Source organism: Zea mays, chromosome 2 (assembly GCF_902167145.1).
Source record: "Zea mays cultivar B73 chromosome 2, Zm-B73-REFERENCE-NAM-5.0, whole genome shotgun sequence".
In the NCBI taxonomy this organism is placed as follows: domain Eukaryota; kingdom Viridiplantae; phylum Streptophyta; class Magnoliopsida; order Poales; family Poaceae; genus Zea; species Zea mays.
Window position 1 is genome coordinate 28,115,230 of NC_050097.1, and position 13,622 is coordinate 28,128,851.

General features: G+C 44.0%; 2 protein-coding genes across 2 annotated transcripts; both read right to left on the reverse strand.

Annotated features, from left to right (window-relative positions):
• Window positions 1-1,242: 1,242 nt before the first annotated feature.
• On the reverse strand, window positions 1,243-3,215 carry LOC103646186 (probable aquaporin TIP3-2). The gene is made up of 3 exons (XM_008670910.4): window positions 2,876-3,215; window positions 2,492-2,739; window positions 1,243-1,838 (listed from the first exon to the last, which is right to left on the reverse strand). The coding sequence occupies exons 1-3, from the start codon at window positions 3,018-3,020 to the stop codon at window positions 1,434-1,436; spliced, it is 798 nt and encodes a 265-aa protein (XP_008669132.1). The 5' UTR covers window positions 3,021-3,215; the 3' UTR covers window positions 1,243-1,433.
• A 4,285-nt stretch (window positions 3,216-7,500) lies between these two features.
• On the reverse strand, window positions 7,501-12,003 carry LOC100382145 (uncharacterized). The gene is made up of 6 exons (NM_001174905.1): window positions 11,459-12,003; window positions 10,648-10,746; window positions 9,908-10,085; window positions 9,208-9,305; window positions 7,971-8,032; window positions 7,501-7,850 (listed from the first exon to the last, which is right to left on the reverse strand). Exons 1-6 carry the CDS (start codon window positions 11,912-11,914, stop codon window positions 7,736-7,738), a joined length of 1,008 nt encoding a protein of 335 aa, NP_001168376.1. The 5' UTR covers window positions 11,915-12,003; the 3' UTR covers window positions 7,501-7,735.
• Window positions 12,004-13,622: the final 1,619 nt, after the last annotated feature.

The following is a 13,622-nucleotide window of genomic DNA, read 5'->3' on the forward strand; positions in this document are numbered from 1 at the left end:
TTGGATTGAAGAATCCCGGTGGAAATATTTTTTCTAGCTTACATAGCAATACCAATATTTCTTTCTCCAACTTCTCGATCTGCCTGTAGAAATACCTTAGCTCAGTTATTTCTTGCCACATGGTGTTGGGCATGTAATCACAAAACATGACATAAATAATCCTCTCCATTAGTATATGGAAGTCATTGCTATTTAACCTAGTTAATTTCCCCGTTTTCAAATTCACAGCTCTTGTCAAGCCCGCAACATAACCATCAGGAAATTTAATTTTTTCATCCTTCTCATCACCTCGATTTTGTTCTTAGGGGTAAGACAGAACAACACATGTGGCAGTTTGCCGTTGTCATTGAGCACTTGAGTTGGTCGGTCACATAGCATTGTTAGATCTCTTCAAGCTTTCGAATTGTCATTTGTTTTTTTTTCAAAATTCATGTAGGTGTGTATGAGGGATTCGACAACATTACTTTCTTGGTGCATGAAATCAATGTCGTGCATAAGAATCAATAATGATATATAAGGGAGCTTCCATAGACCACATTTATGTGTCTAGTTGTGGTTCACTCTAAATCCTTGGTACTTGTCCCTTTTTCATTTAGGACAAAATTGTTCAGCTCAGCATTAATTTGTACTATGTTCAGACGTGGCGGATTCGTGACCACGGTGTTCTTTATAAAGTTTTTTTATCGCTCCTAAAGGGGTGTTTCATGGGCAACCACCGTCGATGACAATCGAAGTAAGTGATTTTTCTACTATGAGCAAGACGGAACCATCCGTATCTAAACCGCAATACGGACATGTCAATCTACCACGTGTACTCCAACCGAAAAAATATCATACGCCATGAAATCATGCACCGACCACAAATACACGACTCGAAGGTTGAATTTCTGTATCTTGAAAACATCGTAGGCTTCGACTCCTTTCCAAAGCTCTGGGGAAACACCTTGTACAAACTTTGACTAAACTGATTCTTATAAGTGCTTGTTTAGATACTCTAGTATTCACCCCAATAAACATATTCTAGTATTCACTCCAATACACATGTGTAATATACACCCCAGTCCTGGTGTAAATACTAGAATATCAAAACATAACCTAAGAGGTGTCCAGTGTAAGAAATTCCAGTGACACTGCATTCTTAAGAATATAACATGTTAAGCTTTTCGCAGAGCTGAAACCACGGATCTTCACACTCCTGAGGTGGCCATGGCGGTGCTCAGGTGTGTGTGCCTCAGTTGTGGATGCGCAGAAATCGATTCATGTCTGTGTTTATTTTGATCTAGTAGTAAGGGTTCTTGGGAATATCCAAAAAGTCTATGACGTGCCTCTAAAGCAGATGCCAAGCTCGGTCCTAGTCTCCTAGATACACGGTACACCCATACGATACACAGTGAAAATACAAACGGTAGGGATACAATACATGTACACCTACATCAGTAGTCCTCAGAGGCCACTGGCATCCGAGGAACTGCAGCTGGCGCCGGCGCCTCGGGCTCCTGCTCAACCATGACAAACTCGTACAAGCCGCCAGCCAGCCCGGCGCCGATCAGTGGCCCGACCCAGTAGACCCAGTGGTGGCGCCAGCTCCAGCCGACGAGCGCGGGCCCGAACGCCCGCGCCGGGTTCATCGCGGCGCCGTCGAACGGGCCGCCGGCGAGGATGTTCGCGCCCAGGACGAAGCCGATGGCGAGGGGCGCGATCGCGACCGCGCCGCCCCGGCTCCGGTGATCCACCGCGGTGGCGTACACGGCGTACATGAGCCCGAACGTCATGACGGCCTCTAGCAGGAGCGCGTGCCGCTCGTGGACGCCGCGGACGAGCCCGAAGCCCACGGGACGCTGCAGGACAAAGGCATGCATGCAAGGCAAAGAGTGAGACTGAGACGTGGCGGGCATGATGAGTACGCCGTACGCGTGTTTGCACAGATAGCGCGGCCGCACGCAGTCAATTCTGACTTCTCGTTTCAATGCTGACGTGCTCGATCTTCTGGTGTCTCGGCGTTTGGCACTCGATCGAGGCACTGTTTTCACAAACAGCTTCACGATCACGAGCTCTTTTGTGAACTATTTTTTTTCCCAAACCCTCTTTTTTTAAAAAAAATGTAATGCTATCACCACCACAAAGAAATAAACAGCTTCATAGGTGATGAGTATAGTATCGTAAAGAAATAAATAACTTCACGGGTGAAATAGAGAGATGAGGTTGCAAAAAAAGTAGTTTTTTTTCTAGATCTCTCACCCATTTACATGTCCCAGTCATGCATGAGGTTTAAGCTGGTAAAGGTGATTTCTCAAAATTTGAGTTAGTAGTTAGGCATACAAAGTTTGAGTTGTGCCCCGGCCTAATACCATTGGTATGGTCAGACATATTTTGCCAAACAGACCCCCGAGTACCTTTGTATGCCTAACTGGAACCTTTATTTATAATAATCAAACGTAAAATAGTACTGTAGTATTTGACATGGACACGTGGCGAAATTAAGTCGAATTACCGTGCCGCCGGAGACGAGCGTTAGCAGCAACGACGCGACCACGGCGCCGAGCATCTGCGCGAGCCAGTATACCGCGGCACGGCCGAAAGAGATGCGACGGCCCACGAGCAGGCCGAACGTGACCGCAGGGTTGACGTGCCCACCCGACGCGTTGCTCGCTACCGCCACCGCGGCCACCAGCGCCAGCGTGTGCGCGATGGCCACCGCGAGCAGGCCGCCCGGCGTTGCCGTGTCCTTGTACAGCTTCCCTGCAAAATTAATCAGACGAACGAAAAGATCTTCAAGCACCGCAGTTCAGAACAGCACCGAATGCATGCGCTGCGTGCATGTGAATCCTGAAGGTGTTTTGTTTGGATGTGTGCTAAGGTTTTCGCGCGCGCGTACAGAGGCCGTAGACGGAGCCTTCGGCGGCGAACACGAACATGGCTGTGGCGACGAACTCCGACACCACCGCGCGAGTGGCGTCCGGCAGGAGCGGCCCCGTCCCGGTGGTGTCGGCCCGGCGCGCCGGGTGGCGACCTGGCAGCATGTTCGACGATACTGTGCCTGCCTTTTTCCCCCGAAGCTCCGAATCTGATTTCTGCAGTGTTGAGTGTCACTCTCCTTTTCAGCGCCGGAAATGATAGTTGATAGCTGGGTGGGGAGTTCTTTGCAGGCTCCGGAGGGGACAGCTGGACAGGGGCAAGGGACACGTGGGCGAGAGATCACGTCTGGCCGTTTGCGCGATCCACGGTGCTGGTGCTGACTACAGGTGTACATTCGGGCCGCCCGGCTCAGCCCGGTTCAAGCCCGAAAAGGCCCGGCACGTTTAATTTCGGATCGGCCCGGCCCATTATTAAATTCGGGTCGTGTCGTGCCAGCCCACGGCCCGGCCCGTATTGAGCTAAATGTGTCGGGCTTTAAACGGGCGGCCCAAAAATTGTAAAGGCCCGAAATACACACGGTCGCGCTCAGGGGCGGCTCCGCTTCGATCAGCCGTCGCGCGCAGGCTCTAGTCGCGCTCGCGCAGCCGCACAGGGGCGGCTCCGGTCTTCGGACGGCGGACGCGCGCATCGCGCAGTGACGGCGGTCTCCGGACGGTGGTTGTGTGCAGCCGTGCAGGTGCAGGGGCGCACCGCGCAGGGCGGCTCCACGGCTGGGCTCCGTCGCGTGCAGCCGTGCGTGCAGGAGGCAGGCCGCAGGGGCGCACGCTGCGCACCGCGCAGGGGCGGCTGGGCTCCGCCGCTCCGGTCGCCGGGTCGTGTGCAGGTGCAGGGGCAGCTCCGCCTCCGGTCGTGCGCAGGCCGCCTGGGACTGGGACTCTGGGAGCCAGGAGGGAGAGACGGCGGCCGGACATGGAGAGACAGAGACGGACTCGAGATTTTAGGGTTTCTACTTAAACGGATAAATGGGCCTTCGTCGTCCCGTGCGTGGACAAGGACAAGTGCGGGCGTGCGTGCGGCTGCGCGCTGCCGTCCCGTGGTCCCGTGAAATTATTTTGGGCCTTTTCGTGCCGGTTAACGGGCCATTTCGGGTCTGCTTAAACGGGCCAGGCTCGTGCCCGCCTGTGGGCCTCGGCGTCGGCCCAAGCACGGCCCGATGCATCGTGCCGGGCCGGGCCGGCCCGAAATAATTTTGTGCCGTGCTGGGTTTGGGCCGGGCTTTTTTTTCGTGCTTCGTGCCAGCCCATTAAGCTCGGCCCAAATGTACACCTATAGTGCTGACAAGCTCCCACATCAGCGAGCGGCTCGTTCTCCTGGGACCAGAAAGAGCTACATGCCCACATGAAAACAGGTCCAAATCCTACTAACCTTGCCGAAAGCGAGGTGGAAAATCATTTTTGCAGCTATCTTTATAGTCTCAAGTTTCTCATCAAACTACTACCTTCGTTCTCCAATATTTATCATCCGCTAGTTTATTTTTTAAACTAAAACATGATAAATAAATAAAAAACAAAATAAGTATAAAATGTTTCCTTCAACTTTCAAAACCGTTCACAATAACCTCATACTCCGGTTCAGCATATTATAGACTTAAGGTTTAGACAACAAAAGGTATCTCTAAACTTCTAAATGTTCAAGAAAAAGCATATAAATAGATTGGAATGTAGAAACTTAAATGAAATATATAGTTATTGTGAAATTAGATCTATAAACTTCTAAAATTTATAGTTAGCTCTAAGACAATATCAAAGAATCTACGGAAAATTACAAAAACATTCTAATCAATATCCAAATGCATTTTAAAAGTCTATATTATCAGTGTCCAAAGAAGGTCATATCTTCATTTATACTTGTAATACATCTTTCAAAGATCTCATTAGAAGAAAACATGAGGAGGGTTCTACTGATACTACCTTAAGTGTCTCTCAACCCTAATCGACAGTTAGAACTAGTTCAATGTTTGAGCTTATCATCCATCCTTTAAAACCGAAAGTGACTTTCATATTGAGAGACTTCCATGCTTAATAATTTTCATGCCTTTCTCATTCTCCCTCCCCGCAAAGCCCATTCTCATTCCCTCGTACAGCCGATGTCTAGCTAAAATTAAAAAATACATATGGCCCCAAAGGGATTTGAACCACAACCTCTCAAGTAAATGCTAGCAATAGCTACCGCTACACCATATGTGCGTTTATGTTTACATCTATAACAGAAAACACATCTACTACATCTCTTCTCAAGCCCACCTGCTACCCTTGCACAATGCGTAGTAGTAGATAAGTATCACCAAGATTCTTGAATTATATTTTTGGATGGAGGGAGTAGTATTTAAAGAAGAGCTTTGCATGCAATTTCTTTTGTTTGAATAATGTTTTTAACTTAAATTCCCTTTTTGCATGCCTGACATTTATTCTTCGTAATATTTTTTCCATGGATCTGACTTGTGAGTCATTTTTATAAATCAACGCCACACATGAATCCATGTTTCTTACTTGAAAACCCCGAACAAACACCATTAGCAGGAGGCACTCGCGTTGGGGTCGCTCATCGACGACAAGAAGAAACTTAGCGACTGCCCGTTCGACCTCTAGAAACAATCCTACATGGTCGCATGTGCCGCAATGTACGACAAGCTCCGACGTAGCCGCCGCTTGGACGCGGTGCAGAGCGCCTCCTCCGTGTTGTCCATCGTCAAGCAGGGGACCTCATGGTCGTCGCTAGGGGTGGAAACGAGCCGAGCCGAGCTCGGCTCGGCTCGCCCATCTGGCGAGCTCGAAAAATCGGCTCGACTCGGCTCGCGAGCCGGCTAGCCGAGCCAACGAGCCTATCCATAAATGTAAGTATGTTCTCTAAATTATAATATAAAATCTTAAAAAAATTTAATAACATATTTTAAATTAGTAAAATAGATATATCACTAATATAATATAGAAAATAGATTATTTTTTATAGTAATCTCAAATAACATAAATTATTATCTATTCGGTACTAATATTATATGCTAATTAAGATTTTATGTAACAAAATGTTGTTGGATCGAGCCACGAGCCAGCTCGCGAGCTGCACCGAGCCAAGCCGAGCTGGCTCGCTCTTTTCACGAGCCACAAAAACAGGCTCGGCTCGGGCTCGTTCTGAGCGTCGAGCCGGTCCGAGCCGTGTCGAGCTACTGCGAGCCCGAGCCAGCTCGTCGAGCTCGAGCTTTTTTCCAGCCCTAGTCGTCGCCAACGTCGGCGACTCTCGGGTTGTTCTGGGCATCGCATTCGACGACGACGCCATCACGTCGTCCAGCTCATCGTCCGCCTGAAGCCTAACCTGCCACGTAAGTCGCTACTGACCGGCCATGAATTCTTGTGCGCTGGGACGATGGTCATTGCTGACGTTGTGTGAGTGTCTTCGAACACGATGTATGTAAGGAGTAGCGCACCCGGTGGTCAGAAGCGGGCCCAGACATTTGATATTGGGTATTCAAAAATTTAAAAGATTAAAGAAATTAGTGCTCTAACGCTATTTTGTGTAATACATTATTGGTAAATTACTATAGATCACAAAAAATTTGGGTATTCAATGAATACCCCCTGGGCCCGCCTCTGCCGGTGGTACAACGACTAGGGGTACTACCTTGCTGATAAGCCCGGGGTGCACTTCGTTTTACAGCTCATCCAAGAATCATCAATACTCGGTATGTCGCGCGCGTTCGACGACAACTATATCGAGGATTGTTGCGTCATCTTGGCGCCAGAGGTGATGCAAAGGAGGACCGACAACAATGACCAGTTCGTCATCCTCGCCACCGTTGGGGTAGCTTTTGTGCCGACTTTTCTTTAATTCTTTTCGCAAACACACACTTGCATTTTTGTTTAAGCAAAAGCGTATGGTGATACGTGTCTAATGACTAACGATGTACGAGGGAATTTCTTCCGGCATGTGTGGAACGTGCTCTCCAGTGATGAGATCATGCAAATCGTTGCATATATCGAAGTCTGCATGATACTGATGGTTACAATGTAGTGGTGAAACAAATAAATTAAAATAACAAAATTTATGTATGACCAGAATCACAAATTGATTATAAAACATTTTCTCATAACAGTATAACACACATTTTGTATATAAGTTATCATAGTATACTGATATTATATATTCCCGTTACAACGCACGGGCATTCAGCTAGTAGAAAATCATTAATTGGCTAAACAATCACCGACATCGCGATCCAACATTTATAATCCTTTTAACTTTTCTGGACTAAGTTTGACCAGCTTGTCTTATTAAAATTTTCACAAATAACTAAAAAATTCAAAACCAAAATTAAAATATATTATATGCTAAATAATATCATAGTAAAAATTCATAATAATTATGATTTTTTTAAATAGGACAAGTTGATCAAACTTAGAGTAAAAAAGTCAATCAAATTATAAATTAAAACAGAAGGAGTATATTAGTCACACTAATCTTGTATGCGGACGAGGAAGGGTGAGGTGATTTTTTTGGTTCAGAGGATCTTTCGGCGCAGGGTCAGAATGGAAGCGTGACCTAGTGAAAAGAACCCCGCGTTCTATAAACTCACTGCTGCCGTGCGCTTTTCTATAATAATAGTATTCTCGTTTACTCAAATCATGGGCAGGTCTGACATACGTTATCCTAATCGAGAGGCAATTTACAAAACCTCCAGGCTCCAGCCGAAAGTATCCTGTGTTCACAGGCCCAAGTCCTACTTCAGCAGCTGAAAAAACTAAACGAAAAGATTCGAGAAACTCACATCAATCTAAAATTGCAACACTATCAACGAAGATGTTTAGCATTATTCCACCACCATAACTCAAGACGATGATGGGGGACCTTGTTCTAGGTCTAGATCGTCCACCATCTTCTGTATAGATTCGATATCACCTGTTGCTGATAGGGTGTGAATCCGCAGGCTGTCTGCATCCTCACTGCGCACAAGAAAACAGAAAATAATGACAATTACCAACAAGGGGCAAAAATCTTCACAATAAAAAGAACTGTTTGAGGTGCAAAGAAAACAAGGGGGATATAGTAAAATATAGACATACTCTGTAACTCCAAAGATTTCTTTGACTACAAGTGAGCTGTCCCGTGAACAGAACTCCGGAAGCTGGACAGAGATTCACAAACAATTTCTGTTAAGATCTGATTCATCATGGTAACTTTTATGCAGGCTAATCAGTAACAAACTACAAAATAAGATGACCTAAGAGCGTCTCCAAGAGTTCTCAAAACACTCCCAATCCAGAATTTTTGGCAACATTGAAAAACACATCCCAAAAACTCCCAACCTCAGCTCCCAATCTTTTAGCACTTGGGAAAACTGAGACCCCTGCACATGGGACTGGGCATTTTTTCACCGACACCGAAACACCGAACCAAAGTTTCGGTGTTTTGGTGTCAGGTTCGGTTTTTATGCTGTAACAACCAGAACACCGAAAACCGAATCATGCATTGATCGTGGCTCGACCTGTCATCTACTCATGACGCACCTCACCTGCCAACGTCGCTCGAAGCCCAGCCCATACACGTCACATTGGTTCAGCCCAGTAGCCCAACCACGGTCCACCACACCTTTGTTGCACTTCACACACACACGAGAACAGGGAACCAGGACCCCCTCTGCCTCTGCTGCTTGTTCGTCCACGTATCCTCGCTACTCACCTCTGCCTCTGCAGCTTGTTCCCTGGCTTCTTCCCCTCCACTGCCACCGCCGTGCACACTGGCACCATGCTGCCGCCCGCCGTCAACTAAACTGCTGCTGGCCCGTCTATCGCATGCACCTTCTTCTCATCTACCGCTCGATGTTGTTGATCTCATATAAGAGACAAGCTATACATATAAGCTGATAATGAGAAGGTGTGGGCATGGCCAGCGGCGGCCGTGGCGTGCTGGGGATCGGTCGTGTATGCAGGCAAAGGCTCTCCCGCGAAAAAAAAAAACAAGCACCACCAAAAAAGTTTCCCGCGTGTCTTTTTTTTGATAGGAGTTAGTTTTTAGAAACTGTCGGAGAGACTCTTGTTGCTCCTAATTATTTTTGGCGATTTGAAAAACTCAAGGATTTTGGGAACTCTTGGAGATGCTTGAACCCAATCAGAATAAGATGGTTCACCAAACCAAGCACTCATTAATGAGTTCCGCAGAAAGAAGTAGATCATCAAACAATTTCCTTTTTTGGCTACAGCCCAAGCAGTTCATTTCAAAGTAGAGGATCAAGATCTGGGCTCAAGGTCAAAAGATCTGGAATTGCAAAATCAGTAATAAAATGAAGGATCAACCGCTTACTTCTGATAAGTATAGGATTTTTCCAAACAGTGCTTGTACAGCAAGCTTCCGCTTAAAACCTTGCTCTGTAAAACCAGATAAGTCCATAACTACTGGCCCTGCAATATTTTAAATACAAAAATATCTGAAGTCTGTCATTTACATATCCAATAAATTCAAAATAATAGGAAAGAAATAAAGCTACAATTTAGAGAGTGGGTTTGAAGAGGGCCAGTTGGCAAAGGATAGGAAATAGTTACAAATTTGTACAAATAATATGCATCAGAGGTGGCTTATCGTCACCCCCAGCAATCATGCACTTTCGATTGATTCTTTGGATAAGCATTGCAGGACTTGAAATCAGAACATTGCATCCAATGATGACAGAACATACAATGTTATCAATTTTCCATCAATGCATAACAAAGAATGTTAGTTGATAATAATGTGGAGAAGAGCTATGCACATATTCTAAAAACAAAATGAGGGTCCAACCTAAAAATTTGTTGATTAAATGGAACAAAAGATGAAAAATGGCTGGCATTACTAAGTTTCACAAAGAAGGTTCAACATAAAGGCCAACAAACTTCAGCTGATGGGGAGCAAGAAAAAGAAATAGTTGATTTGCATAAGTAAGCAGCCAGAACATGAGATTCTGGAAATATCTTGTTCTTGTGCTTCCTCTAGTATTTGAATAAGCAGCAGCAGTTAATAGTTATACCTTTTTCCCGGACAATTCGTCTTGAAATCTCATTTAAAATTTCAGCAACTTCTGCATCTTCCAGCATTGATGCCTTCCTAAGATGTATGAGATCCACAACCACATCAGGACTGAACTGTTTTTCATTCAGTGTGTAACGGATGTACTTCCTTACTACATCATCCATGTCAAATCCTGTCTGAGCACACATAAAGTATTTATGAGTCTGTTATTTGCAATGGAAAGAATTTCCAGTAGCAAAGCAAACATTAAATTAGTTGTCACTAGCAATACATATAGACATGTCAGTGTAATGAAATTCCAGTTTGCAAATAACATTATTGTTCTGGCCTACGCAGCACAAAATTTTAATGGGTTTCGGCACTAGTTAACAATAGCATCAACTCACTAACTCTACTGACAGCTAGTGACATTTTGCTTTGAGCACAACCAACACTAGAGTAAATAAGCAAGTATATCCAACCTACCATTTCAATATCATTTATCTAAGGGCCTGTTTGGAACCACCCAATTTTTAAGAAACCGGTTTATGGAAACTGAGGTGGTTCCAAACATACTAGTTTATGCCTCAGTTTATAGAAATTGGATTCACAGTTTCTTCAAAACCAAGAAGCTAGCCTCTCCTAGCTAAAAAATAAAAACGGGTTTCTTAAAAACTGGGTTTCTTCCAAACAGGACCTAAATCAGTTTCTCAAATCAAAAATAAAAGTATAAAACCAATGGAAAAATAGGCAACATACCTTTTGCATTAGGTCCTGAAGAGCAGGATAATTTATTGCCTCCCTGCCCTTCTGAAACAGATCATCTAGTGACTTCAACAAGAATATATTCTTACTCACCTACAGAGGAATACTTCTTTAATATTAAGTGCCAACAAAACCTAGACACCAAATAGTTCTAGATTGCAATCTGTTTGCGAAAAAATAGCATGCAAATGGGAAAATATCAAATTTAGGATAACATCAAGCTTGCAATCAACAAAGAAAGAAAGGCAGAAAGCTCAAATTTGCTTTAGCACCTCTACATATTTAAAAAGGTATCTAGTTGATGACTATAGAGGAGTAAATTTATAAAATGTTTTAGAACTGAAATTGCAGGCTCTTTTAGTTTAATTTAAGAAAGGCTGTAAAAAGTTTATTTAGGGGGTGTTTGGTTACACCCCGCTAAAGTTTAGCCCCTATCCCATCGAATGTTTAAACCTCCGTTCCGGGTATTAAATGTAGTCGGATTATAAAACTAATTTGTCAGCCGAAGATTAAAAGACGAGACGAATCTAGTCCAATTGGTTGGGTCTATATTTCATACTCCTATTTAAAAGTCAAACGCTTGATGTGACCCGGGCTAAACTTTAGCAGGAGCAACCAAACACCCCCTTAGTATAATTCCAAGATGCTATACAGTAATGCAACAGATAGATAAATTTGCGAACACAAATTAGCTGCTGAAAGAAGGAATGGAATCTATCATTTATCATTTCCCATCACTCTGACAAAGCAAACCCTCTAAACAGCAAATCCAATGAAGCTAGACCCTGCAAACCAATGTTCCTACCCTTCGCTTCTTCTTAGTGTGCGGCGAGGTGAACTTGCGCACGGTGCGGACGACCGCGAGCACAAAGGAGACCCCGACGTAGGCGAGGGGAACCGCGAGAAGCCATGGAACAGGGCTAGAGCCAACACGGGGCCCTGGGATGGCCTGTGTGACGGTGCCAGTGAACTCCACGAGGTCCAGCGCCTTGTCCTGGATCCAGGGCATCTCCTCCTCGACCTCCTCCTCCTCTTCTTCCACGTCCCGCTTCGGGACCGCGCTGGGATTCGCGGGCTGACGCGAGGCGGCGGCAGCAGGGGGCTGGCTGCCGGCGCGCTTAGCGCGGACGACGAGAAGCGGCGCCGGTCGCCGGGGCGCTGTACGGGCGGGGATGGTTAGGCTGAACGGGCAGCGACGAAAACAAACGCTACCGCGGTCCATCGGGGCGGCGAGCGGATGAAAGAAAGAGGTGGTCGCCATCGAGGTGGCGCTGGGATTAGGGCTTATCGTGGTAGGGGCTTCAGGTGGAGGAAGTTCACCGGCAGCGGAAAGGTTTGGAGGAAGAGGACGACTGAACGAGCAGGGAATACGGGCCGAGCGGCCCAGTAAGGAACAGCTGATGTTTGGAGCATCTCCAACAACATGATTTAAAATAGTACCTTAAAAATTAAAATACTATATAATTCAAATTGTTTAGTGTACTAGTGATAAATTACGCTCTAACAGTTAAGTCCTAAATAATATATTTTCGAAAATGAATTATGTTATTAAAAAATAAAATGTTGAGAATGCTGTAGAAAATAAAGATAGGTACTAGTCTAGGGTGTAGTATATTTGTGTTACTTTATGGAGTGCTCTATATTTTTTTCACAAAAAAATTATAAAATAGAGCACGGTTGGAGTTGTTTTTATGTGTTGAACCCTATATTTTAAGATAGAGCACTGGTTTAAGGCACAATTAGAGATGCTCTTACATGTATGTCATTATAAACAATCATATTTTTTCTATAATATGAGTCGATAAAGCTGATCCTTAATTTCTCATCTCATCTCTATTTCAAATTTCATTCTACAAACAATACAATTTTACGTCCCTATTTTACACTGTCCGCTTTAAAGTTCTCTCCTATGGTCGCAAGAAACTTCTTTTCTTTGTAGACCACCACTGTCGTCTATTTTTCTAATGACAGCAGTTAACATCCAATGAAAATGATGTTTTTCCCTCAGTAGAAAATGCATTTAAAAGGTTATTTTCTCTCTCTAATGTCACTGTAACGGCATGTATTTTGCATTAAAAAATAATTTTTTACTCTGATACCATGGTGACAGCTTATATGTGCATATATGAATTTCCAATAACTATAATAAATTTATAATACATCTAAAAAAGTCCCACAATTGTTACAACCAAAACTACGGTTTAATGACATGTTTGGTTATATAACTAAGGTGCCAAAAGTTACATATTTTTCGTTACACTTGTCTAAGATAAGATTAGGCACTTAAATTATTCGCGCACATCTTATCATGCGTAAGATAAGAGAATTTCGTCACACCTTTTAAGTTATTGATAAGTGAGACCTACACAGCAAGAGAAAAATCTTGCTACAATCGTGGCTACAAACCAAACATAGGCCTAAACTGGTGAAATCTTCCTAATCTTAGACGTGATAAACTATAGTGAGAGTGCCAGCGAACCAAACAGATTCTAAATCAAATAAATCGAGACATAAAGGGTCCAAAATTATCATCTAGAACATATAGAAGTACATTTCAATGTCTAGAACTATTTAACTTAAATACTTATTTTGGTTGTTGCAATTATAAAAAAATAATACATTGCAAATTTATTATATTTATTAGAATTGTTTATGCGCACATAGAGAAATTAAGTTTCATGCTACAGTAGTGCAGAGCTAAAATTTTGCACTAATATGGAAGAAACTGTGATATTTTACAATGGCACATAGGTAAAAGAGTCTAGCTAGCCATGTCGAACAATATGATATGCTATGTCGCTATACCCTTCCATTTTAAAAAAAAAAGACATAGGAGCATCTTCAAGTGTCTTTTTAAAATTTGCTTTCTAAATTATCATCTGAAGAGTTGGTTGTACCCTCCAATAGTTTACCTTGTGCACACTTTAAAGTGCTATACTCATTTTTTATTGTTAACTAATGAAAAATTT

Excerpts from the sequence above, each read along its gene's own strand:
- LOC103646186 (XM_008670910.4), bottom strand. The coding sequence starts at position 3,020 with ATGCTGCCAGGTCGCCACCCGGCGCGCCGGGCCGACACCACCGGGACG. Across the intron at positions 2,740-2,875 it reads AGGCTCCGTCTACGGCCTCT|GGAAGCTGTACAAGGACACG; the intron begins GTACGCGCGCGC and ends TTAATTTTGCAG. Across the intron at positions 1,839-2,491 it reads CGCTCGTCTCCGGCGGCACG|CGTCCCGTGGGCTTCGGGCT; the intron begins GTAATTCGACTT and ends TTTGTCCTGCAG.
- LOC100382145 (NM_001174905.1), bottom strand. The coding sequence starts at position 11,914 with ATGGCGACCACCTCTTTCTTTCATCCGCTCGCCGCCCCGATGGACCGC. Across the intron at positions 9,306-9,907 it reads ACGAATTGTCCGGGAAAAAG|GGCCAGTAGTTATGGACTTA; the intron begins GTATAACTATTA and ends AAAATATTGCAG. Across the intron at positions 7,851-7,970 it reads GAAATCTTTGGAGTTACAGA|TGAGGATGCAGACAGCCTGC; the intron begins GTATGTCTATAT and ends TCTTGTGCGCAG.